Source organism: Myotis daubentonii, chromosome 6 (assembly GCF_963259705.1).
Source record: "Myotis daubentonii chromosome 6, mMyoDau2.1, whole genome shotgun sequence".
Taxonomy (NCBI): Eukaryota; Metazoa; Chordata; class Mammalia; order Chiroptera; family Vespertilionidae; genus Myotis; species Myotis daubentonii.
The window spans coordinates 29,872,293-29,897,906 of NC_081845.1; the positions used below are offsets into that span (position 1 = coordinate 29,872,293).

The 25,614-nt window shown below is 40.8% G+C and overlaps 1 protein-coding gene across 8 annotated transcripts in view; it reads left to right on the forward strand.

The window, feature by feature from the left end:
* Window positions 1-25,614, forward strand: part of PHACTR2 (phosphatase and actin regulator 2) — a 237,409-nt gene that overhangs the window by 187,613 nt on the left and 24,182 nt on the right. For 3 of the 8 annotated variants that reach the window (XM_059700559.1, XM_059700563.1, XM_059700562.1), the window contains exons 5-10: window positions 3,387-3,626; window positions 8,206-8,737; window positions 16,070-16,272; window positions 17,493-17,649; window positions 20,066-20,121; window positions 25,091-25,155. In XM_059700559.1, the coding sequence (XP_059556542.1) occupies window positions 3,387-3,626; window positions 8,206-8,737; window positions 16,070-16,272; window positions 17,493-17,649; window positions 20,066-20,121; window positions 25,091-25,155 (1,253 nt within the window). The remainder of the gene's footprint in view (window positions 1-3,386; window positions 3,627-8,205; window positions 8,738-16,069; window positions 16,273-17,492; window positions 17,650-20,065; window positions 20,122-25,090; window positions 25,156-25,614) is intronic. The other 5 variants (XM_059700566.1, XM_059700564.1, XM_059700567.1 and 2 more) reach the window with 3 other exon arrangements.

The following is a 25,614-nucleotide window of genomic DNA, read 5'->3' on the forward strand; positions in this document are numbered from 1 at the left end:
CCACGTCATGTGCCTTTAAAGCCTGAGATGCTTGTATCTCTTTTTAAGACAGTATGTCAGTACTTTAGTATTTGAAACATCAGTGTCCAAAAAAACAGGTAACAAGTGGCCTTCACACTGCTCTGTGGGTAGGTTTCACCTCAGACATGTGGGTGGGTGCTCCTGAGGCTCCCAGAGGCACCTGATTCTGGAGTTGGTACAGTAATCTTGGGCCCAGCACTGGAGACTTTTCCCTGAAGACCTTCAGGGCTCCCAGTCTCTCATTAGTCTCTCAGCAAGGGCCCTTAATCATAGAAGAGGCAGAAAAACCGATCTGCAATCCGTTAAGTATAGCTTGGCATTAAATATGAGAAATCTGAAAATTATTGGATGTTATTTCTATTGAGGACTTTCAGTGAAGTAACAAATGATGTAATGCATTTGTGCCAACATAATAATGAAGGTCTGCCTTGGGTAAGACTCTGCTGGGGACCAGGAAGAGAGTGGTGAATGAGCAATGGCCTTTGCCTGCAGGCAGATCGTGGCATAGGAGGAGCCAGCATGTGGTACAAAGTGCCAACCACTTGAAAGGCCTGAGTGCAGCAAGTCAGGAGCTTCCCACGGGGACAAAAATCGGTCCTTAGGAAGATATTTCTAAACTAAGATTTGAAGGAGACAGCAGTCCGATGCAGGAGAAATGGGGGCAGAGGTGTAGTCTAGGCAAGACAAAGACGCATGCAGTTCTCAGGTTTGCTCTGTTATTGAACTAAACTCTCCACGTGGTGGAGGGAGCCAAACATGGAAGTACAGTAAACAGCCATCCTCCAGACTATTGCATGAAAGGTGTCCTTGTCAAGCCAAAGGTCAAGGCAGACTTTATGAATGAACCTCCTCTGGAAAAGATAATACGCATAGACTCCATCAACTTAATCATGTCTTCAGGTCATATGGCAATAGTTAAAAATATAACTTGACTGAATTCATTATCTCCCAGATAAAAGGAAGAGTTTGTTTTCAACTAATGCATGTTGTTAATAACTGTCTGCTAATCAGTCACATTCATTGAATAGACATGATGTTTAAAGTGTTCTTCTTAAAATTTTAGACAATAGTCGTTTATAATTTAGTCAGAAAAGCATACTGTTTGTGTGTGTACACACACCCCCCTCCAGAATCACCACAGGGTAAACATAAACATCAGCCAGGTGGCAAACACACAGCGGTAATTGGTGGTGTTCGCAGAGAAAGGAGCAGGCCATGCTTCTCCAAGAGCCGGCCGAGCGTTTGCGTGCACTGTGTTCATTTTCCATCCAGGAGGGATTGTCGTTCCCAAATGTCATAGAGCGAGCCATCTCCTCCTTCCCAGACCCAGAAGCTGGATTCTTTGGGGTATGACTTTAGAATTTAAAGCCATGGGCAGAAAGAAAAAAGATCCCTCCATGGTCTGCCATGAAGGCAGAGGGGAAAATTGTGAGGGTTGGTGGTGTGAAAGGGAATAGAGAGAGCAAGTGTTGTCAGTCCGTTTGACTGGCTCTCACCAGACAATATTATTGGGCTTGAATTCTATACATGATATTATGCTAGGGGCTAACCTTCTAAAGAATGAAGAAGTATTTATAGAATAGGCTTCTGCCCTACATCAAAAGACTGGCAAGTCAATGTCTAGTTATATGTTTTATGTTAAAACTAGAGGCCCAGTGCATGAATCGTGCGTGGGTGGGATCCCTCAGCCTGGTTGGTGATCAGGGCTGTCTCGCCTAGTCCCGATTGGGGCTGGCCAACTGAGGGGAGGGGCTGCCAGAGGTTGGCTGTGGGAGGGCCCTGACCACCAGGGAGCAGCTCCTGCATTGAGCATCTGCCCCCTGTTGTTCAATGCGTATCATAGCTACCGGCTGGTCACCGGCCATAACGGTCACTTAGGCTTTTATATAGAGAGATAGATGTTTTAGGTGTGCATTAACTTGTGTTGTTCTCAAACCTAACTGACTTTTGTGATTCAGTGGCCTCCTGGTTCAGACCAGGTAGGTGAAGAGAGTCACTGCTCAGTTGGGGAGACGCGATATATAAACAGAAAGGCAAACACAAAGCAGCCTCTGATGCATGTTGAACCTGTAGCTACAATAAATTCATGTGCAGGAGGGGTCAAGTTGGGCTACAGTGGCTGAGGTGGGTTTCACGGCGGAGGGAGGATAAAAGAAGTTCTACTGATTACGTACCATAATTTGAGTCATTTTTATGGTGGTTATATCAGTGGTTTGATGGGGATGTAGAAACACGGGGTGAGGAGGGTGAAGTTCTCATTTTCTAGGATAAGAAATGTGATGCATACTAATATTGAAGTTTTTCTTGCTCACTCAGTAATGGGAGGAAACATCCAGCGAAGGCTTCGTCTTGTCTGAATACTGTCTTATGTTTTTTTATTGTGCTCCATCTATAAAGAAATGCTGCTTAGCTCTTTGGACCAGAACTGTATTTTCATGTCAGTCAATCACTATTAGGAAAAATACGGATGCGACTATATGAATGAGCATTCCATATCTCCACTTTCAGTAATGAGAGACAAATACTATTTCTCCCTCGGCTAGGGCTAGGCAAAACCTTGTGAGAGGTTCATATTCTTAGATAGAAAATTGTTAAAAACGTTTAACCCTTGTCTTTTCAAAATTGTTACTTGTGTTTTTACATCACAAAACAAGTTTGGTAGTTTTTGGATTCTGTCCCTGTAGTCGTGGCACTGTTAGGACAGGCCAGAGGAAGCTGTCGTAAGACAGGAAACTGCCCGACTGCACCAGGAGAGCTTGAGAAAACAGTTCATCCTTTGGTGCATTGTGTTTCCTGTAAAGGGTTCCACAGAGGCTCCCTTAGCTTAGAAAGTTACTGGGTTTTGACCCCAGTGAGACAGAGTACCACCCGTCTGGTTGATGAGTCTTAAGTTCTGACAGCAAGGGGACCAATGTAACTGTGGGTCCAGCCATCACGGGTAGTAAGCCCCTCACCCCGTGGTGGTGTGAGTAATGTGCTGATCAGTCACTCTCGGGAGCCCTTCAATTTTGTGAAATTCAACGTAGCAATCATGCTCACACCATCATCCAGCAGCCACCAATTCAAGGCTGGTGTCAATCCCTGACGATGGACATTTATATTCATCCTGAATGTAACTTCATCAACGTCACTTGTGCAACCCTGTGTTATCACAGGAGTGATTCATGTCCCCAGACAACGCAGCCTGGTTTGGCCTTCAGCCTTTGTTCTGACCCCAAACATTGCTCTCTCTGGTGCAGAACGCCACCCTGGTTCCCAAGGGCCAAGCAGCTGCATGTTTGTATCGCTGTCACCGTTTGTCTCACTCCTGCTATATATGGCGTGTGTCTGTATCAGTCTGCTACTGTTCGCTTTCTCATTTGTAGAGAACACTGAAAACCACTCTGAAACACCGGCAGCTCCTGCTCCACCTCCTTCAACTCTTCCTAAGCCTAAACCCAAACCTAAGCCCCCCAAAACACCTGTGCCTCCAAAAGGGGCTGCTGCTGGGGCCAGCCCCAAGGGTGACGAAGTGCCTCCTATTAAAAAAAATACCAAGGCTTCCGGTAAACAGGCCCCCATCCCTCCACCCAAGCCAACAAGCCGAAACGCGACCCGAGAGGCTGGTAAGTATGCCCCCAGTGGTGTTGAGTCCAGGGTGCACGTCTCTGGGGTGGGGCTGATTTGGATGGTAGCCTTTTGATTGTCTGGTCTCTTAGGGTGGAACACCAGTGCGTTTAGCTTTGACACCGAGAATGCCCAGGAGATTCCTTTGTTGCTATCTCCATCAAAAGAAAGTTGACCAGTTGATTAGTTGACCTCATTAGTTTGGGGGTGAATAAACCTCTTTCATCCTGAGTAGCCACTTATCTGCACAAGGACCTTCAGAAAGAAACAGGAAAGCAGTGTGCCTGGTGAATGGTGATGATCTGATATGATATTATTTAGACATCAACTGGCCTTCTACCTGTTTGAGTTGATGGGTAGATTTTTGGCTTGGGTTTTCTTTCAGAATGTCTTCGGTTTGCACATAAAAATGTGACACTGCATCTTTGACATAGTTGCTGTATTGTATTGTCTTAAATATGTCCACATACCTAGTCATTTATTCATAAACGACAAAGCTTGGGTCAGCCCACCACTCTCTATTGAGTCATTCCTGTTTCAGCAGAGTTGAAAGTTACATGCTCAGAGCTCTCCCTCCGCCCCCAAACAGAGGACTTTAATTGGTTAGAAGGAAAGCATCCTACTGTGTGGTTACAAGTCACTATTGCAGTTCACCAGGGCAGTTGTCGGCAAACTGTGGTTCGTGAGCCACATGCGGCTCTTTGGCCCCTTGAATGTGGCTCTTCCACAAAATACCACATGCGGGTGCGCACGTACAGTGCGACTGAAACTTCGTGGCCCATGCGCAGAAGTCAGTATTTTGTGGAAGAGCCACACTCAAGGGGCCAAAGAGCTGCATGTGGCTCGCGAGCCGCAGTTTGCTGACCACTGCACCAGGGGAAGTTTTGGTGATCTACAGCATCTGCGAGTGATATGTATCCAGCTCTCCTTTCACATTAGATATGCTTAACCCAAAGGGAACGCCCATCTTCCAGTAAAGTGGCATGAGGAAGCCCACTATGCCACCCAGTTTTTATGAGACATTAATCAAAATACACATGCTAGGTGGCTTTTTGCCATTCACACATGCATAAAAGTCCTGTCTTTTAGCAAACCTTATTTTCCCTAAAATCAGCAGCAACGTTCTTGCAATCAGCTACCATGATTTGCCTTGTTGATCTTTTTCCCTTTGTAATTCATAATGCTCAAGTTTGGAGAATGGCTTAGTTGACGGTATGACAGATCTCTGAATGTAGATAGATGTCTCCTTCCTTGTGTCCCTCTTTTCGGCCTTTGACCTTGAGTGCTGGGTCTCTTCTAATGAGGGCTAAATGAAATGTCTCAGAATGCCCTGCCAACAATGCGTTCAGGCCATTTCCTGAGGGACCAGCTGCCCTCACATGTCAGCATCCATTCTTGTTGGCATCTGTATTTTCCTGACTGCCTAGCACACCGTAGGATCAGCCTCATGTGATATAGGCTCTGATCCACTTCTTCAAGAAAAGCTCCAAACTGGAGGCCAGTCCTTGGCCTCACACATCCTTCCCTCTTCCTCATACCCCACATGGTAGCGGCTCGCTATGGGCTCGGCTTACACTCCGTCTTCCTTCTCTCAGAAGAAAGCTGATTAATGCCAGGGTAGGGGACAGCTTCCATGAAAGATTTTTGAGTTATTTCCAGATATTTTATAACTTGAAGGTTTATTTACATACTCATGATGTTCCTAAAAGAATAGTACAGTCATGTTATCCATTATATTTAAAGAAGCCAGACTGGTCCACAGTGTATATAAAAATGTTGCTATTCACGGGGCTGCCACAGAGAAACGGTTGCATTGAAGTATACTATCAAGTCCGTCATACAAGGATCCTTTTGTCAAATATTGATAACACTCCATCAGAATGCAGCTGATATTCCATTTGTAACCACTTAGAACTTTCTACATGGTAATGTTTCACTTGAATAACGTTGACCTTTTAGAAAGTTACTTCAAATGCTGTTCTTGATGTTCAGTCAGATGTTTTTAGCTCTCAAGGAAAGCTATCGGTTAAGATTCTATTTCTGTTACCTAATTAGTATACACCTCCAGGTGACCAGATAGCTGTTTGGCACAGTCAGCTAAATTGCCCATGAAATAAGGCAAAATCTCCTATCTTGTGTTCTTTCTCATACAGTGTCATGCACTTTGATAACAACAAAAGCAGTTAACGGGGAGAGGTGGCATTTCTTTTTGGTCCTGGCCTTCACTCAAGGTGACTTAAGCAACATGGCTGATTTCAGCAAAGTCCTGTTCGAATTGCTATGTGGAAGGGATTATGTTCAATTTACCTAAGAAAATAATCGAACATGTTTAGACATCAAATCCTTACCATATTTGTTGTGAAAAATAAATTTAGAATGGACTTAGATTGCAGGAGTTTGCTTAATTTGTTTGTCTTAGAAACAAGTGAAGATTGCTAACTTCAAAAAAGTAGAATTAACCACGGCTGGCTGGCTGCAGGCAAACTGTCCCATGAACCAGTCTATTAAGAGAGAACTAACCATGAAAAAAAAATAGTATTGACAGGCCAGACTTGGAGGAGGAGAGTACTGGTTATTGTGTATATCTAAAATAATAGAGCCCCAAGCTGTGGAGACTTCTTGTAAGCCTGGATCTTGTCACTGTGTGAGACTGGCTTCTTGTAGTATATCAGAATTGGTGAAGTCTTCCATCTCACTGTCTATTCCTTTATTTGTTCTTCATCTCCGGACCCTCCCAATTGACTTAACCAGAGGTAAGTTACAATAACATCTGTGTGCAATTCAGATTGGCTTCACAATACTAATCAGATATTGTCTGATAGCTCTGTGGGAGGCAGTTTAACCCCTCGTGAAAAAGAAGGGGCCTACAACATTACAACAGAAAAAGCAATTAGGAAAAATGTGTAGGTCCTAGAGCTCATGAAACAAAAGTGCATTCTCATAGGAGCCTAACTGTATTTCCTAAGATCATATAAAGGAAGGAGAGCTAGCCTTTCTTTTCCTAAAAATGGTTTGGTTAAATAAAGGCAGCTCTATCCAGAAGTAGGCAAACACACCACTGACCAAGTCCCTAGAGCAGCGTTCTCAACCTGTGGGTCGTGACCCCTTTGGCGGTCAAACAACCCTTTCACAGGGGTCTCCTAAGACCACCCTGCATATCAGATATTTACATTACGATTCATAACAGTAGCAACATTACAGTTATGAAGTAGCAACGAAAATAATTTTATGGTTGGGTCACAACATGAGGAACTGTATTTAAAGGGCCAGAAGGTTGAGAACCACTGTCCTAGAGGAACATAAGCAGTTGTCAGAAGATCCAATGATACTCTTTTTCTTCAAATTGTTCAACTAGTACCCGCTTAGACTTTTTTTTTGTAGAAAAGAAATGTTTCTGCTGAAACCGGTTTGGCTCAGTGGATGGAGCGTCGGCCTGCGGACTGAAAGGTCCCAGGTTCGATTCCGGTCAAGGGCATGTACCTGGGTTGCGGGCACATCCCCAGTAGGAGATGTGCAGGAGGCAGCTGGTCGATGTTTCTCTCTCATCGATGTTTCTAACTCTCTATCTCTCTCCTTTCCTCTCTGTAAAAAATCAATAAAAAAATATATTTAAAAAAAAAAAAAAAAAGAAAAGAAATGTTTCTGCCTTTGATATTTTGCAGGAGACTTGACTTTTACAGGTGGCCCTGTGCTTTTACTCGGTCCGTCACCATTGCCCATGGTGGTATGGGCCAGCACGGCAGGCTTCTCACTGGGGCCGTGCGGAGAGCTGGGTTAGAGTTCATTCTCTTAGCAGTAAGATGAGAACATTTGCTTTTGGCCCAGAAAGGAGCTGGTGGTATATACCCAGGCCTCTTCTGAGTGTGGGCCACGCCATTCGCAGGAAGACACCGTAGAACCTGCATCACTTGTGGTGAGCTCAGCCTTGTGCTAAGCCCAGACAGCTGCCGGTATCTGTCCTCTGCACATGATAGTACCCGTACTTTGGAGCATGCAGGGGCTTTTTCAGGTCACCCAAAAGGCAAGGAGCTGAGGACTCCCTCTGGCTGGCCCCGGTAAAGACTAGAGGAGGGCACTCCCTTTGGCTGGCCCCGGTAAAGACTAGAGGAGGGCCCTAACCGGTTTGGCTCAGTGGATAGAGCGTTGGCCTGCGGACTGAAGGGTCCCAGGTTCGATTCTGGTCAAGGGCATGTACCTTGGTTGCAGGCACATTCCCAGTAGGGGGCGTGCAGGAGGCAGCTGATTGATGTTTCTCTCTCATTGATGTTTCTAACTCTCTATCCGTCTCCTTTCCTCTCTGTAAAAATTCAATAAAATATATTTTTTAAAAAAAGACTAGAGGAGGGAGAAACAAAGGACCCTTATCTCTTTGGGTTTTGCCTCAAGCATCACTCCCTCTTTGATTGGAGGCAGGGAGGGGGCAGAAAACAAAACCATTATCATTTTCTTTTAGTCGTTTGTTTTTCAATACATTTAAAAATTTTTAAGGGGATGTTGTCATTGACAATTGCAGCTTGGTTAGCTTGTTTGGAAAGTGCTGTCTTCTCTGACTTTTAATGCAAAATCTCTCTATTTTAGCTGGTTCCTCTCATTCCAAAAAGACTACGGGCTCCAAAGCATCAGCGTCACCATCTACTTCTTCTTCGTCTTTTCTCAAAACTTCAAAGGAGACAGTTTCTAGCAAAACTGGGACGGTGGGAACCACAAAGGGCAAGAAAAAAACTGGCAAGCGGCCCACGCCTCGGCCATCCTCAGATGCAACCACTGCTGGTACTTCCGACCTTAAAGGAAAGCCATCGGAGGCCAAGGTGGAGAGTCTCAAAACTGAGCCAGCGGGCCCTGAGACCGAGGAGCTGAGCACAGGCAAACCCAAGTCTGCGGTCCCTCCACCGCCTGTGACCCCTCCCCCCCCTCCCCCGGACCCCCATCTTGTTCTGGAGGAACAGTGCGTTTTTGCTGCAGACACTCCTATTGTCCTGGTCAGCAATGGAGACGACGTGCCCGTCCCTACCTTAGACGGGAGTCAGCTTCTCTGGACTGAAGAGCCGACAAACACAACCACTGTGCACTCAGGCACTGGCTTCAGTGTTAGCAGAGAAAATGCAAAATGGTGAGTCGGGTCCCCAACCCCATATTCCCTCTGCGTTCCCGAAGCTGAGTACTAAAGATCACTAAACCATTCTACTGGAAACAAGGGAACTACTTTGTTTTCTTTTATAATTTAATCTAGTGACTGTTAGACCAACACATGTCATCCAGCCATTGGTTTTGCATAGCCCTGTCCCAGGAAGGCCACGGGCTGGGCACAGTGACATGGGCCTTTCAAGTACATTTAGAGCTGCCTCATCACTCCTCAGCAGTCCTTTCTTTTCCCTAAGCTGTTCCCTTCTCTTTCCTTGCAGTGGTTAAGTCTTTACCACTTGTCTAGGTTGCTCATCCACTCCTGCCTACCTTCATTTCAACAAGTTATTTAGCCGTCTCCTTCTCTAGGAAAATAAAAGCCATCAGGAAAGAACTCTGTCAAATTCCAACTCCTTTTCCTCCAACGTCAGAGCGGCTCTGCTTCTTGCTTCTTTAACTCCCCACCCAACTAAATGTTATCTCCTCCGTGGAGCCTTTCGGTGCTCATCCAGACAGATTTGGTTATTGCATCTACTCTGACAATGCTTTTCCTAACTGGGACAGAATTAACCAACACATGTCTTATTGACCTCAGTATCCCAGCAGCCAGTGCAGAAGCTGGTATGCCACAGGCATGCCATCATCTAGTTGCCCAAGCCAGGAACCTGGAATTCATCCTAGGGTCCTCCTCCTCCTCCTCTGTTCACTGCATTATTCACAGAGTCCTGTACTTAAAGGTAAATGAGCCATGTTAGCTGTCCTGACACACAGGCTGCCAGATTATAGTGGACACCAATTCTGTCTAGGGAAGGCTTAGACCTCGTAAATCCAGCCTCTTTTCTATTGTTTTAAGAACCAAATTCACTCTTCAAATCACTTAATTTAATATTTCCTTTTCCAAAAAAATCTTAATCATGTTTTAAAACATTGATTTGAATCAATAGACTAAAATATTAACTTGATTCAATGACTGATAATAACCTTCATTGATTGAATACCTATTACTGTCAGGAACAGTCAGTTATTTAATTCACACAAGCTTCCCTGAAATATTTCTGTTTAATAGGTGAGAAAACTGACACTGAGAGAAGTAAAATAGTTTTCCACAATTACCCAGGTAGTCAGTGGCAGAGCTGGGTAGACCCAGGATTGTACAACACATTCCATGCCCTAAGTAATTTTATAAGTTTCCAAAGTAGTTGCTCTCACTTCTCCTGCTTTTTTTTATGTGTTCATTCTTGATTTTTATTTGTTTGTTTTTTAATATATTTTATTGATTTTTTTTTACAGAGAGGAAAGGAGAGGGATAGAGAGTTAGAAACATCAATGAGATGCCCTGTCTGGTTTGGCTCAGTGGATAGAGCGTCGGCCTGCAGACTGAAGGGTCCTGGGTTCGATTCCGATTAAGGGCACATACCCAGGTTGCGGGCTCAGTCCCCAGTAGGGAGGCAGCCAATCAATGATTCTCTCTCATCATTGATGTTTCTCTCTCTCTATCCCTCTCCCTTCCTCTCTGAAATCAATAAACATATATATATTTAAAAAGAAAAAAAAACTTTGATGAGAGAGAAACATCGATCGGCTGCCTCCTGCACAACCCCTACTGGGGATGTGCCCGCAACCAAGGTACATGCCCTTGACCGGAATCGAACCTGGGACCCTTCAGTCTGCAGGCCGATGCTCTATCCACTGAGCCAAACCGGCCAGGGCTTTTTTGTTTATTTGTTTGTTTTGCTCTTTTTTGTTTTATCATCTTGAGCACCATCATTCAAAGGAAAGCCAAGGAATGATAAATAAAGGTTAATTACTTTCTTTGTTTTACATGCTAATAAATGCTATGGGAACAGAAGATGTTGAGATGAGTGGTTATGGTATCCCTAATACTTCCAGCACTTAGCAAATGTCTTTATTTATAGTGAGTGTTTTCCAGCATCAATTCCAACCTTTAGACCTACACAGTCCTTCTTTCAGCATGTGTTTTCGCTTGCCTTCTGGGTGCTGGGCAGTGTACCAAGCACCAAAGATACAAAAGTGAGCAAGACATTATAATTAACTCTACTTATTACCAAAATGATATCCAACATGGCCAGGAAGTTTAAGATAGGCCTGTACTTAGGGAAATAGATTGAATATATGCGTTTATTTTTCAATACAAGGTGCAACCTATAAAGTGATTCCGTAAATGGTCTTCAGACAGAGAGGGCCGTATCCAAAGGTGATCTGACTGTCCAGCTCACTTCCACAAACACTTAGGGAGGACACTGTTGTGCGAAGCGCCATGCTGCATGCTGGGGGCGATGTCAGCCTTCAGCCAAGAACTCGCAGGCCTGTCAGACAAGAGCGCTGAGCATCTGCTCTCCATTTCCACTGGGACTGTGATCAGACAAAGTGAGCTTAGGACATAATGAGCCATCGGGGTTTGCATAATAGGTTTTCCTGTCACTCAGGGCACCTACCCTGCTTTCCTAGAAGAGAGCAGAGGGATTTTTCTTCCTATATTCTTCAAAATAACGTTAAATTACAGCTCATCCCGCAGGGATGGTTTGCGTTTGCTCTCGAGTTAATGAGCCTGAAATAAGTAGTCTCCCAAATTTCCTTCCAAATTCTTTCTTCTGTTTTTAAGCGGATATTGGAATTGGAATTTCTGGCTCTTAGTCACTTGCTTTACTTAGAACTCTCCCCCACTTATGTTTAGTCAACGAATGTGTGAAATCCTGTCGTCTTATGAAGGGGCTTCTGTTTGGAATACAAATATCAGAACTTTAAAGAAGACAAGTGGCCATGTGTAAAAATACCTACCTCTGTTCACACATTGCAGGGTGGTAACTATTTGGTAGATTTCCCTTCATTGGCAGCTTCGCCAGTACCGTGTATGTCTGGTATAACTGAAGGCAGAAACTAATAAGCCCATCTGGAGCCCATATTCAAAAGGGACTTGAATTTGTTTAGTCCATTTCCACAAACATTCACGGAGTGCACTGTATTATCTAATGTGCCCAGGAGATTCTGAGAAATATAAAAGCCAAATCATGAGTTGACTGATGTAAAATTGGAGTATAATATTTAACATTAAATGTAAACAATAATATAACTTATAACCCATTATAACTTATAATACTAAGCATAAATAAAATATCATATAGCATAACATTTAATAGGTAGACCAGGAGACTGAAGTCTGGGTTCTAGACTGGACTTGCTTCCATGGTTGGGCAATTCACTCATGGCTCTCCTGGGTTCCATGAACTATGAATTATCTGCCCTCCTTATGCTATAGAACAGTTGTAAGTTATAAATGTATTGCAGAAGTCTTTGCAAACTATAAAACATTGTAAAATACAAGGGAGGTTAAAATAATAATCGGTAACATAAATTAATGAATGAACTAACACCAGGGCTTAATCCTGAAGTATCTTTTGTTTTGTTCTTCAGAATGCGTTATTAATTGGCAAATCTTTTAAATGGGTTGTGGTCACCCACAGTCGCAAACAAGAATGGCCTCCAGTGCAATCAACTAGAAATCCAGACTACGGAAAAGCTTAACCATAAAATAGATCTTCTCTCATTTAAAATGAGATTTCACACTGTGGAAACAGTATGGTGGTTCCTCAAAAGATTAAACATAAACTTGCCATGTGGTCCTGTAATTCTTTTTCTGTATATATTGCCAAGAGAATTGAAAGCAAGTACTCAAACGATACTTGTACACCGAGGTTCACAGCAGCATTATTCACAATAACCAAAAGGTAAAGACAACCCAAATGTTTGTCAGCTGATGAATGAATAAGCAAAATGTGGCAAATACATACAATGGAATATGATTCAACCTTAAAAAAGGAAGGAAATTTTGACATATGCTACCAAATGGATAAACCTTAAAGACATACTAACTGAAGTAGGTCAGACACAAAAGGACACATGTATAATTTCAATTATATGAAGCACCTAGAATAGTACATTTCATAAAGACAGGAAGTAGAATGGTAGCTGCCAGGGCTGAGGAGGACAATAGGAAGTTATTATTTAATGGGTACAGAGTTTCCATTTGGGAAGATGAAAAAGTTATGGAGATAGATGGTGGTGATGGTTTTACATAATGTGAATATACTTAATGCAACTGAACTGTGCACTTAAAAATGGGTAAAATGTTAAATTTTATGCCATGTACATTTTTTTCTTTATTGGTTAAGGTATTTATTCCCCCATTCCCCCCACTCATGCCTTCACTCTCCTGTTGCCTGTGTCCATTGGTTAGGCTTATATGTATTCATACAAGTCCTTTGGTTGATCTCTCCTTCTTACCCCCACCTTCCCCTACCTTCCCTCTGAGGTTTGACGGTCTGATTGTTGCTTCTCTGTGTCTGTTTTTGTTCATCAGTTTATGTTGTTCATTATATTCCACAAATGAGTGAGATCATGTGGTATTTATCTTTCTCTGACTGGCTTATTTCACTTAGCATCATGCTCTCCAGTTCCATCCATGCTGTTGCAAAAGGCAAGAGTTCCTTCTTTTTTACCGCAGCATAGTATTCCATTGTGTATATGTACCACAGTTTTTTAATCCACTCATCTGCTGATGGGCACTTAGGCTGTTTCCAAATCTTAGATATGGTGAATTGTGCCACTATGAACATAGGGGTGCATATATCCTTTCTGATTGGTGTTTCTAGTTTCTTGGGATATATTCTTAGAAGTGGGATCACTGGGTCAAATGGGAATTCCATTTTTAGGTTTTTGAGGAAACTCCATACTGTTCTCCACAGTCTGCATTCCCACCAGCAGTGCACGAGGGTTCCTTTTTCTCTGAATCCTCGCCAGCACTTGTCGTTCATTGATTTGTTGATCATAGCCATTCTGACAGATGTGAGATGGTACCGCGTTGTCGCCATGTACATTTTATACAATAAAAATGAAATTTTCTATTTACCCTTTGAAAACAAGTATTCTGGCTGTTGGATTTTTCTAATATGTGAAAAATAGAGACTTTTGAAAGCATCTAGGCTTGTAACCCCCCAAAATTTTCAACACCTCCGACTCTGACAAAGTTTACTTGTTTTTATTATACAAAGAACTAGTTTTGCAAAAGAAAGATAAACAATCCAATCAAAAAATGGGCAAAGGACCTAAATAGACACCTTTCAAAAGAGGACATTCAGAAAGCCAAGAGACATATGAAAACATGCTCAAAGTCACTAATCATCCGAGAGATGCAAATCAAAACAGCAATGAGGTACCATCTCACACCTGTCAGACTGGCTATCATCAACAAATCAACAAACGACAAGTGCTGGAGAGGATGTGGAGAAAAAGGAACACTTGTGCACTGCTGGTGGGAATGCAGACTGGTGCAGCCACTATGGAAGACAGTATGGAGTTTCCTTAAAAAACTGAAAATGGAACTCCCATTTGACCCTGTGATCCCACTTCTAGGAATATATCCCAAGAAACCAGAAACACCAATCAGAAAGGATATATGCACCCCTATGTTCATAGCAGCACAATTCACCATAGCTAAGATCTGGAAACAGCCTAAGTGCCCATCAGTAGATGAATGGATTAGAAAACCGTGGTACATCTACACGATGGAATACTATGCTGCTGTAAAAAGGAAGGAACTCTTACCATTTGCAACGTCATGGATGGAACTGGAGAGCATTATGCTAAGTGAAATAAGCCAGTCAATAAAGGAAAAATACCACATGATCTCACTCATTCGTGGACAATAGAGACCATTATAAACTTTTGAACAATAATAGATACAGAGGCAGAGCTGCCTCAAACAGATTGTCAAACTGCAGTGGGAAGGCCGGGGAGGGTTGGGGGGCAGGAGGTAGGGGGGTAAGAGATCAACTAAAGGACTTGTATGCATGCATATAAGCATAACCAATGGACATAAGACACTGGGTGATAGGGGAGGCTAGGGGACTGTCTAGGGCGGGGGGATAAAATGGATACATATGTAATACCCTTTGTAATACTTTAAGCAATAAAAAAAAAAAAAAAAAAAAACAAAGAACTAGTTTTGGCTTTTTTTAGTTAGTGAGAATAGCAAGCACATGTTTTCCACTACACGGCCTTTCAGAAGTGTGACATCTAAATTTGGATTCTTCTGTTTATATCAGAAAGCAATTTGAGGATCTTCTGTATCTTAAAATGAAGATTATATTGTTTTCTGTATAATTTTTATGTAAAGTATATATTTTTTATTCTAGTCTATGAAAACTTAAAAGCATTTCATATTTATAGTAACTATTTTATTTTTTAATTATATTGACATCCAGTATTATATTAGTTTCAGGTGTATAGCATAGTGGTTAGACAATCATACTTGACAAAGTGGTCCCCCATATTTCAAGTAACCATGCGTAGTTATTACAATGTTATTGACTGTATTCCCTGTGCTGTACTCTACATCCCTGTGAGTATTTGTAACTACCAGTTTGTACTTCTTAAGCCCTTACCTTTTTCACAGAGCCTCCCTACCTTCCTCCTTTCTGTCAACCCTCAGTTTGTTCTGTGTCTACGCATCTGTTTCTGTTTTGTTTGTTCATTCGTGTTTGGGGTTTTTTTTTTTAGATCCCACATATAAGTGAAATCATATGGTATCTTTTGACTTATTTCACTTGGCATAATACCCCCTCAATCATGTCAAACTCAAAGACTAACATGAGCCAAATAACTGAGGCATGCGGCCTGTGGGCCATGAGTTTGACATGCTTGCTCTAGGTCCATGCCTGTTATTGCAAATAGTAAGAATTCATTCTTGTTTATGCCTGAGTAATATTCCATTGTACATATGCACTTTAAACCAGATACTCTTTCCAAGCTCAATAATAGAAAAAGGTTACATCCTTAGACATAAATTTCTTCTAAAAAGTCCACTTAACTTCCACACATTTCATCTTATGTTGTTAATATAGTCTTAAGACAGGCAGGTTTACAAATGAAGAAGCTAAGCACAGAGAGAAAAAGTACTAAGTCAGGTATTCTGGAGCTCCTAGTCTATTGTTCTTTCCACTGAACCCCCATTGCTATGGAAAAATTATTTTGCAAAATATAGTTTTACTATATTCATGTACTAACTATATCAGACACCAGCTAGTCTATCCTTTCCATTTTACAGATGAAGAATCTAAAACTTGGAGGATTAAGTAATGCATACTGGTCTTCCATTTCAGTGACTTTGCTGGCCTGTGTCTGCTTTTTCCTGCACCAGCCTGAAGGATGCTCACACAACAAGCACTCCTTCTCATGGTGTTGGGGTGTCCCCGAGGGTTGCTCTGAGCTTTATACCACCCCTGTGTTTCTGTGCCTTTGACAGTTTCACAACCAAAGACGAGCTGGGAAAGGCAGCACCTCAGCTACTGGCTCCTGGGCTGATGGGAGAGTCTTCCGAATCCTTCAGTGCCCAGGAGGATGAAGGCCAAAGGGAGTACCGGGCCACTGACTCGGACTCTGATGGGCCGATCTTGTACACTGACGATGACGATGAAGAGGATGAAGATGAGGACGGCAGTGGAGACAGTAAGACTTTTTCTCAGGAGGTAGAGAGGGAGGAAGGTGGTGGGCAGAAGCCATGGCGTTTTATAAAGAACAGAAGCCTCACCAAAAACCAAACATCTGAAGTTCTCTTTCCCCTCATATTCCTTTCTCAAATTAGAACTGTGTATATCCTGAGGTTTAGCTTCTGATGACAGGCCTTTCCAAAAGATGGTTCCATGCGGGGTGGGCAGTAGGGCGTAGATGGGCACATTTGTATTTGTCCCAAGAGTCAAAGCTTCCTGAGGATGGAGGCGGTTCTCAGGATGATCAAAGTCAGCCCTTCCCTGGGACCTTTGTTGAATAAAGAGCATCAGTGCAGGATTCCCTGGATTACTCATGGGAAATATTTGAGAATTTCACTTATTTTCTTATGCTGCAGTTTAAGGAGAAGGGAGGGAGAAATGAGTCAAAAATGACACATTCCTCTTAAGAATTAAAAACAATCACTCATCCATGGTAAGATTGTATGCCTTCTAGGAAAGAATGCTAGTAAAGAAGCAAAAGCCAACCATTTATGTGTAAATGAGGGAACTGGAGAGTGCTATTTTTTAAATTTTTCTAAGCAGGATGACTTAGGAGGGATTCCTGGGTTAAATTTATAGATTTTGAAAAGTTATTAGCATATTTATGATTAAACATCAGTTTGTCAAATTTCTTTCCATTTGTTTCGAACAACAACAAACATTATCATCCAGCTGGTATTAACTATCATCTGTGGAGATGTCAGGGATCTCTGGGGTACTTTAGGATTAAAACTTTAGTATAAACATGGACTTTTGCCAGAGTGGTTTCTGCGTGGAGAAAGAGGGAGGACAGGGATTTCCTGAACAGTATACTAAACGGGCTAAGTATTTAGACTTGAGAAAGAGAAGGCATTATGCAATCAGTAGTTTCCATGATTCGCCATCTCAGCAAAATAAACTTCAAATATCACTTTCCAAATGATGAGGTGATACTTCCAAGTTTTTCATGGTGCCCCAACATTCTTCTGAACATTTTTAAAAATAGCTCTCCAGTTTTTCAAAATGAACTCATCCAACTAAGAAGGCCCTCCTCCCCACCCCAAGGCTAATTAAAATTCCCCTCCTGCATGTGGACATAGAATTTGTTCTGGACTCATTTTGAAGTCCATGCCCCCTGTAACCTGAGTGGCGCCGGTTAAAAGGCTCCTTTTCTGCATTTCTGCCTTTTCTACTCCTCAGGTGCTTTGGCAAGTAAAATCCGACGAAGGGATACTCTTGCCATCAAACTGGGCAACAGACCGTCCAAAAAAGAATTAGAAGACAAGAACATCTTGCAGCGGACATCTGAAGAAGAGAGGCAGGAAATTCGACAGCAAATTGGAACCAAGCTAGTCAGGTAATGGCTGAAATTTTAGTACAGCACCAACGAACACATACTTTCCCCCTCCTGTGGTTTCCAACCTGAGGTCATTGTGAATGGCTTGTGTAAGGGCACACCTGGCCTACCTGCTCTTTTAAAGTTGGTGCTGGATGGTGAAGCATTCAAAGAACCTGTGCTTCGGTCCAGACGGTCAGTGGCTTTGAGGTTGCCAAAGCCTGACCCAAATGTTGACAGACTTTTTCTATAAAGGACCAGTTCGTAAATAGTGCGGGCTTTGCTGGCCAGAAGGTCTCTGTTGCAGCTGCTCAGCAAGAGCAGCCATAAACAATACATAAACACACGAGTGTTCCACTGCAGTGTTATTCATCGAAACAGGAGGCAGCCTCGTCCACGGACGCATGAGCTTCCTGGGATTTCCAGGCGGCTCTGTCCTGCGGGCTATGAGACTGTGGAAACAGTAGTTAGCTGCAACGGTCAGCTCCATCCAGGTCAGGTAACCACGGCCCCAATGTCAGAAGTTCCCTCTTTTAACTTCAAATAAAAGATCATCTGACTTCTCTTCCTGCATCCAGCTCTTGGTGATTTTTATTTTTGCCACTAGTGACACTGGAAGTCCATTGAACTGGCAGTTTTAATAGAAATGAATGCTGAAGCTCTCATTTTTATTAGCAGCTTAAGTGTCGGTTATTTTTCTGACTTCTCCCACCCTGCGTACACCACAAGGTGCATCAGCCGGGGGAAGGGAACAGTCTGTGAGACAGAGCAGGATCTGTCAGTGCTGCGTAGGGGCAAAGAACCAGGAGCCTTTAGTTCTCACTGTCAGGAGAATCCGGACACCCACCATCAAGGCACTGTATTAATCGTTTATAAGATACCAGTAGTTGGAGAAAAAGAAAAGGAAGGAAACTTCATAAACAAAAGAAGGATGATGTGTTTGGGGGATGACGTAGTAGGGATATGTCGCACAGGATACATGGGTACACGGATGGCACAGCTTCGGGCTGGCATAGATGGTCAGTGGTTTTTTTGTGGGCTCACAATTAAGTTAATTTCAAGGGAGCTCTGATGGAGATTAAACTTTAACAAAAGTTTTAATGAGCTATTTAAAATATTATTGATTTCAATAATTTCTGTCACAGCCATAAAAACTTAGCATTGGTAGTATCTATATTAAAATTTACCTTTCATGGATATTAATTTGCACACACTCAGCCTACATCCAGAGGAAGTTTTTGTCTGTGATTAACAACAAATTAACAACGTAAACAAGACCAAGAACAAAGTTCGAAAGGGTTCACAGGACATTCAGCTCTTGTGTACAATGAGTTAGCCCAGGGGTGGGCAAACTTTTTGACTCGAGGGCCACAATGGGTTCTTAAACTGGACCAGAGGGCCAGAACAAAAGCATGGATGGAGTGTTTGTGTGAACTAATATAAATTCAAAGTAAACATCATTACATAAAAGGGTACGGTCTTTTTTTTTTTTTTTTAGTTTTATTCATTTCAAATGGGCCGGATGCGGCCCACGGGCCGTAGTTTGCCCACGGCTGAGTTAGCCACTAATCACAAGTGAGCCTGGCTTGTCTTGAAGGCAAACGGGAAGGGCCTAGGTATCTCAAGAGAACTGTATACATTTGAAATTCATTGAGGTCACAAAAGCAGTATTTCCCTTAAAACACTATGAAGTGTAGATTGATCATCTCCCAAGTTGAAATGAACTCTCAAGAGGCAGCCTTTTTTAGATCCAAATGACTGTGTATGAATTAGGGAAAAGGCTAAGCTGCTTTAACAGAGACCAACATATGCAGTGGTCCAAACATTTCCACATGTTTATTTCTTTTTCACGTAACAGTCCAGAGGTAGGCGGGCTGTCCAGCACTGTGGCCGGGGGGGGGGGGGGGGGGGGGGGGCGGGGGAGGGGGGAGCATTGATCCTTGCAGTCAGCCAGGTACGCAGGTTCCTTCTGTCTTGTTGCTCTTCCTTCTCCATGGGTATTCCATCTACATGATCCCAGCTGACTCACTGACCATGTTTAAGTGGAAGAAGGAAAGGCACAGAAGGGTAAAAAGTAGAAACTACAAACACCATTTCTGCTCACATCCCATTGCAAGAACTTGGTCACAGAGCCGCACCGTGCTGCTTGGGTGACAGAAAGCTGCCGCTGGGGGAGATGGGGAAATATGGGGTTATAGTCAGAGCTCAAGGAGTTCTGTTTCTGAAAGGAAGAGAGAGAACGAGTAATGGGGGTTAGCTAGCAGTCTCGGCCACAATCGCTAGACTCCAAACTAACAGAAAGGACACTTTTATGGGTTTAAAAGTTAATTTCTGTTTCTCAAAACAGGAAAAACATAGCTTTGTTTGTTGTTGTATTTTGTTTCTCACTAAGGGGGCCTTGTTTGTAACTTGCAGTATATCTTTTTTGTCATCGTAGGAGACTTAGCCAGAGGCCCACAACTGAAGAATTAGAGCAAAGAAACATCCTAAAACGTGAGTACCCTGCACTGTATAGTGATTCCTTGTCTACCCATTAACAAGCTCCCTCTAGAGATGATTCGTTTATCAATAGGAAACCATAGTATATTTATTCATAAAAGGTTGAAATGGCCCATTCATACACATTTATGTGTCATCTTGTATGTAACTTAAAAAATAATTTCTTGACATTTGTATTTCATTTTATGGCTTTGAGCCTGATATCCCCCAGACCAGAGTCACGGTTGTGACAGTTGTTTTTAAGATGAAATATATTCCATGTATTCTTTCACCCAACTATTAAATAAAAGAAAATGCTCTAGTCTGCTTGCAAACATGTACATTTCGAAGAAAAGGCAAGAAAATCCACAAGGAAATGAATCAAGCATTCCTATATTATTCTTAATAATACAATTTGTTGCCAGGTTTAACAAATGACTCGATTTAAAACAGACTCATGGTCAAAGCAATTTTTCAATCTATTTCATTTCAATCCATTTCATTTTCCTTTGTTATGATAACTCTGTTTCCCTCTTGAATTATTTATAATTTCTCAGCACTTACCGAGTTTTCCATTCATTTTCCAATTTTTTTTCTCAATTTATTTTTTTCTTTATTTTTTTTGACTTGACTTTTCACTCACCGATCCAGTCATATTTAAATTATTACAGCTCATATGCTAAAGCTATAAGACGAATGGAAGCAGTTTGTCGTGCTACAGTGTATTAATGTGGTTACTAACTACAGGGAGTTAGGTAATGGATATTTTTAAATTCAGCCACTGCCGTTTTATATGTCATTAACCCAGCTTCAAAAGAGCTTTTTGTTGTATGAAATATCAAAAAGCAGGGATGGGCCAAACTCCAGATAGTACTACAGTAGTAACGAGCCACTGACATGCGCTGAATGTTTTTACCTAGGTTTTTAGGGTCAAGTTGGCCTATCTGGACAATCCCCATTCTCCAACCTGAATCATTTTCTTTTCTGAGGGAAAGAAGGGTTTTAATAGCACGAGGACTGAAAAGGGAGAGGAATTGCCAGTCTATGGGATTTTTTTCCCTTGGAATTTTTTTTTCCTTTTTTTTTTTTTCTGGCTCTTTGTGAGCATAACTGGGATAGAACTCAAGAAAGGACTTAAGCAACCATCAATGTATACAAGAGCCAGTTTGGAGAGGGAAAAAGTCATGGCTAGAAAAGAAAAAAAAATGGTAGGTCTTAGCTTTCTAAAATAGGATGACAACAACATCTAATTTTGACAACAAAACCAAACCAAAAAGGCCCACGGCTTTTGATAACAGGTTCCTGGAAAATATTTGAATTAACTTTTAGGTAAGCTCAAATGCAGATCATGAGCTCCTAACACACAGATTATTTCTTATTGGATGCCTCATGCAATACCTAGAAAAAAAGGAAGAGCGAATTCTGGGTAATTTGTTCCTGCTCCTGTGAGATAAATAGTGCCAGACCACATTGGTGTTTGGTTGTTTGAGGAACTGTGGGATAGATCTGGAAATTTATCGCACATCGATCTTAAGTGCTGTGTTGGCTTTTATCCCCCATTTTCCTGGAGGTTCGGGGAAGAGTGAAATGCCAAAGTCAACTTCAGGCTTGACTTCAGCCCTTATTTACTTCCTTTTCGGTTTGTTTAAGCATGCTTTTTCTGGAAACAAAAGACACATTTGCAGTCTGGAGAGGCAGATAACTGGCCGGTGGTCTCCTGACATAATATTGTACGGCCAAGGGAAGCAGAAAAGAGAACTGGCGGACATCATCCAGAGCATACATATGACACGTTATTCCGCCCCTGCTGGCTTCTCGGTTCTTCCACATAGATGGCTCTTGTTTGTTTATATCTTTCGTTTCCAGCATTGGGTCAAGAGCAGTATGATTGCCTATTTGGAGAAAAGTCTATGTGTGACATGGTGTGGTGTTTAAGGACATTTATTAACTAGGTCACTTTTTTCTTGACAAATTAAGGAATGAATTCACAGAATAAAACATTCAGTGGTTCTCAAATCCAAGTCCATCACTAAACCTGAACCAGATGACCATGCTGATAGCTCTATTTGGAACACAGGACAAATTTTATTTCTCAGTTTCATTCCCAGTATTGCAATCTGTTTTATTTCTTTCCCATTTTAGTGCATCTAGCATTTAAAAATACATATAAAGCTATATTTAGTTGTACATTTTAGAACCAGTTCCTTAAAACTGTTAAAATAGAAAGCACGTTTTGGTGCTTTAAAGATCAACTTTTGCTCAGCAGGAAAATTGATATATATGGCACACCTTTTTCAGGGCAGGGATAGAAGATAAAAGTCCACAAACTATTTCAGGGGAAAAATTGAGTTCTGCATGTAACATTTTCTATGAAATTTTTTAATCCTACAGAAAAGTTGAAAGAATTTTACAGTAAATACCTATATGTCTACCATCTATGTTCTACCATTAATATCTACTTTATCACATCTTGCTTTATCACATATCTGCCCATCTATTGATCAATCTCTTTTTGGGGAGATTGCATTTCAAGTATGTTTATAAATGTATTTCCATTTGCTAAAAACACCCATACAGAAACATGTAAAACAATAAAAAGAGAAAGAAACCCACAAAAATGTTTGCCTTTTTAAAATCCCATTTTATCTGAATTGATGACTCAAGAATATAATTCTCCAGTCGCTGGTATTTCCGTGTTTCTCTTTGTTCTTTTAGCTCGTCCACAAAATGCTCTGGGCAGCACTCCCTTACTAGGCAGCTTTCCTGTAGTGCACTCCCACCCCCACCCCCCAAACCTCCTGTATTGCTTGTGTGTTTATGGCAAATACTTCCTGTGGCTATTCTGAAATATCCGCCCCTCTCTGCTCTGATGAGAGTTACTGAGGGCAAGATTTGTCAATGAGCCACGTCACTTCCTTCATGAATGTTCCTCCAGTCTGTTTCAAATGACCTGCAAGGTTTATATCCTACTTTATAATTACCCTCTAATAAATCTAAAAGAAAAGGAGGAAACATTAAAAAAAACACTTCAGTCAGTTTTTTAAAACAAAGTTTAAGATTTAATCTTGACTCTTTGTAAGAGATTTTTACAGTGACTATTTTAATAAGATTCACCTCTAAAACCCTCTTCCTCTAACTTCATTAGAAGCATTAATTTCAAATATAGGGACTGTAAGAAAGCCAGCTCCTGATGTTAAAAAAGAATTCCCAAATGGAAAAATCATGTTTATTTAACTCCCTAACTGCAATTGACCCTTCTTCTTCTTTTTTGAAACTTAACTGACTGCCACGTAGATATACAATATGCCTATTTAATAAGGCAAAATTATCTAATATTCCCTTCAAAGATACGCCATTTTGTGTATTTCATGAAAATTGGAGCATGAGTTTTGAGTTGTATTAGATACCCAATTTTTTGTCTTTGAAAAGTACCTTTAAAAACATAGCATAATCACTGTATAGGAAGAACTGAAATGTTTAAGGGTTATATTTTTCTTTTTACTAATAATATCATCGGAGGCCTAATCTTGTAAAACCCTAGTTTGAATAGCATGAACTGTAAGTTTGTTGTTTGGATTATATAATCCATATGCCTTATACACCTCACAAAAGGTAATTATTTGACCCTAAGGATGTATTTTAAGAATACCTACAGTAACTTCATGGGAAGAAATCTGAATTATAACCAAATTTGTTTGACACTCAATAAAAATATACTACCAGTAACTAGTTGTTTCCTATTCTGCAGGGTGATTTCAGTTTATGTTCACTCTATCTGAAAGGCAGACTAATCATTCTTTCTTACCAATTAAATTTAGTGTTTCAGAAGCCTGTAGAAACTTTTCCCTATAAATAAGGAAAATTAATAGAGATTTAGCGTGTTCAACTAACAAATTAAGATGTTGCAAATATTGAATGCTAAATTTTATTAATGACAAAAATAAATTTAGTGGTAAGTCTGTTTGAATTTAAAAATCTAATTACTTTTTCAGAGAGGAGACTTTTTGTTCACCATTATAGTTGAGCTTTTATATAGTGTGATTTTTCCTTCAGTAGACTTCATAATAGCACTTTCTAAAAGAATATTTTATAAGTATGAATACTCAGTAAGCAAAATCTGTGCTCATTTATTGAACAAATGATGAGCTACAGGAAGCTATGGAGAGAAATTCATCAAATAAGCAACCATTAAAACCTGAAGGGATGTTTATTTCTTTAAAGTTCTGGACATTTTTCTCTTAATCCCATCTGTTGGACAGCATTCATTTAGGTTGGCCATTAAATTGTACTACTTGGTAAAGTACTAGAGGGAGAGGAGACGTTGGAAAGTCACAGTCATGAGAAAATAAATCATCTCCACAACAGTACACCATAACCCCATTCAGAACATTCTGGTTCAAAAGCAGAGTCCAAAGAAATGCTTACATTCTGCTTCTATGGAAACCAAAACAGACAGATCAACTATTTTGGTTGGATTTGAATGGAAATCAGCAACTCAGACATGCATCAGATGGTTCTAATTTGTTATTTTGATATGTCTCGGATTTTCACATGGAGGCCAGATCCAGCAGTAAATTTTTCCCTGAATTCTGATCATCTATGCTTGTAAGCCCATGAGATGATCAGCAATGAAAGACTTTTCACCAGAATATGGGAACTCTTGTGGGTTTTTTTTTTTTGTTTTCAGAATATAACAGGAAGTCTGGAAGCAGAAAAGGTTTACAATTAATAAATAGGTCAGTCATATAAGGAAAAAAATATTATTTGTATGTATGTATGTACTAGTATACATATATAAAGCAACATAATTATATATATAACTTAATGGTTGATCTTTCTGCAAAGTATTTTGACAACTTTTTAAAGATGTTGGAATGTTTCATCAATATCTGTTAAAATCAAATAATTGTGGCCTGATCTACTTTTCTGATTATAAACTCACTTATAATAACTAAGTCTTCATGTCTCCCCTTCCATTAATAAGCAGAAAAGAATGAAGAGGAAGAACAAGAAGCAAAAATGGAACTTAAACGCAGACTCAGCAGAAAGGTGATGAAACTACAACTGTTAATGATTGTGTGTGTTCTGAGATATAGTTCCTTTTTTAAATGCAAATCAACTCCACATGTAAATCTTGATATTTAGGGATAATTATTCCTGTTAGTCTACTAACTGATCATAGGCATTAAAGTCAATGTAATGAATACAGTATAAATTATCTTTATATTTATAATTGCATATGTTAATTAAACTTTTAAAGTGCATTAGGTGATTATGAAAATAACATGTAATCGGTGTAAGAATTTTTTTAAATGCAAAAGGGAATAAAAAAAAAGTCATAGAAACTTCTTCCATTTAAAGATAACCTTTATTAACATTTCAATGTTTAGTTTTTAAAAATGCTTACACTTTCCATGTAGTCTTAGAAATATTAAATAAATATTTTTTTTGCCACTGAAGATTTGCCACTATTCCGTATCTGAGCTGGGTGACTAATTTTCTAAGTGA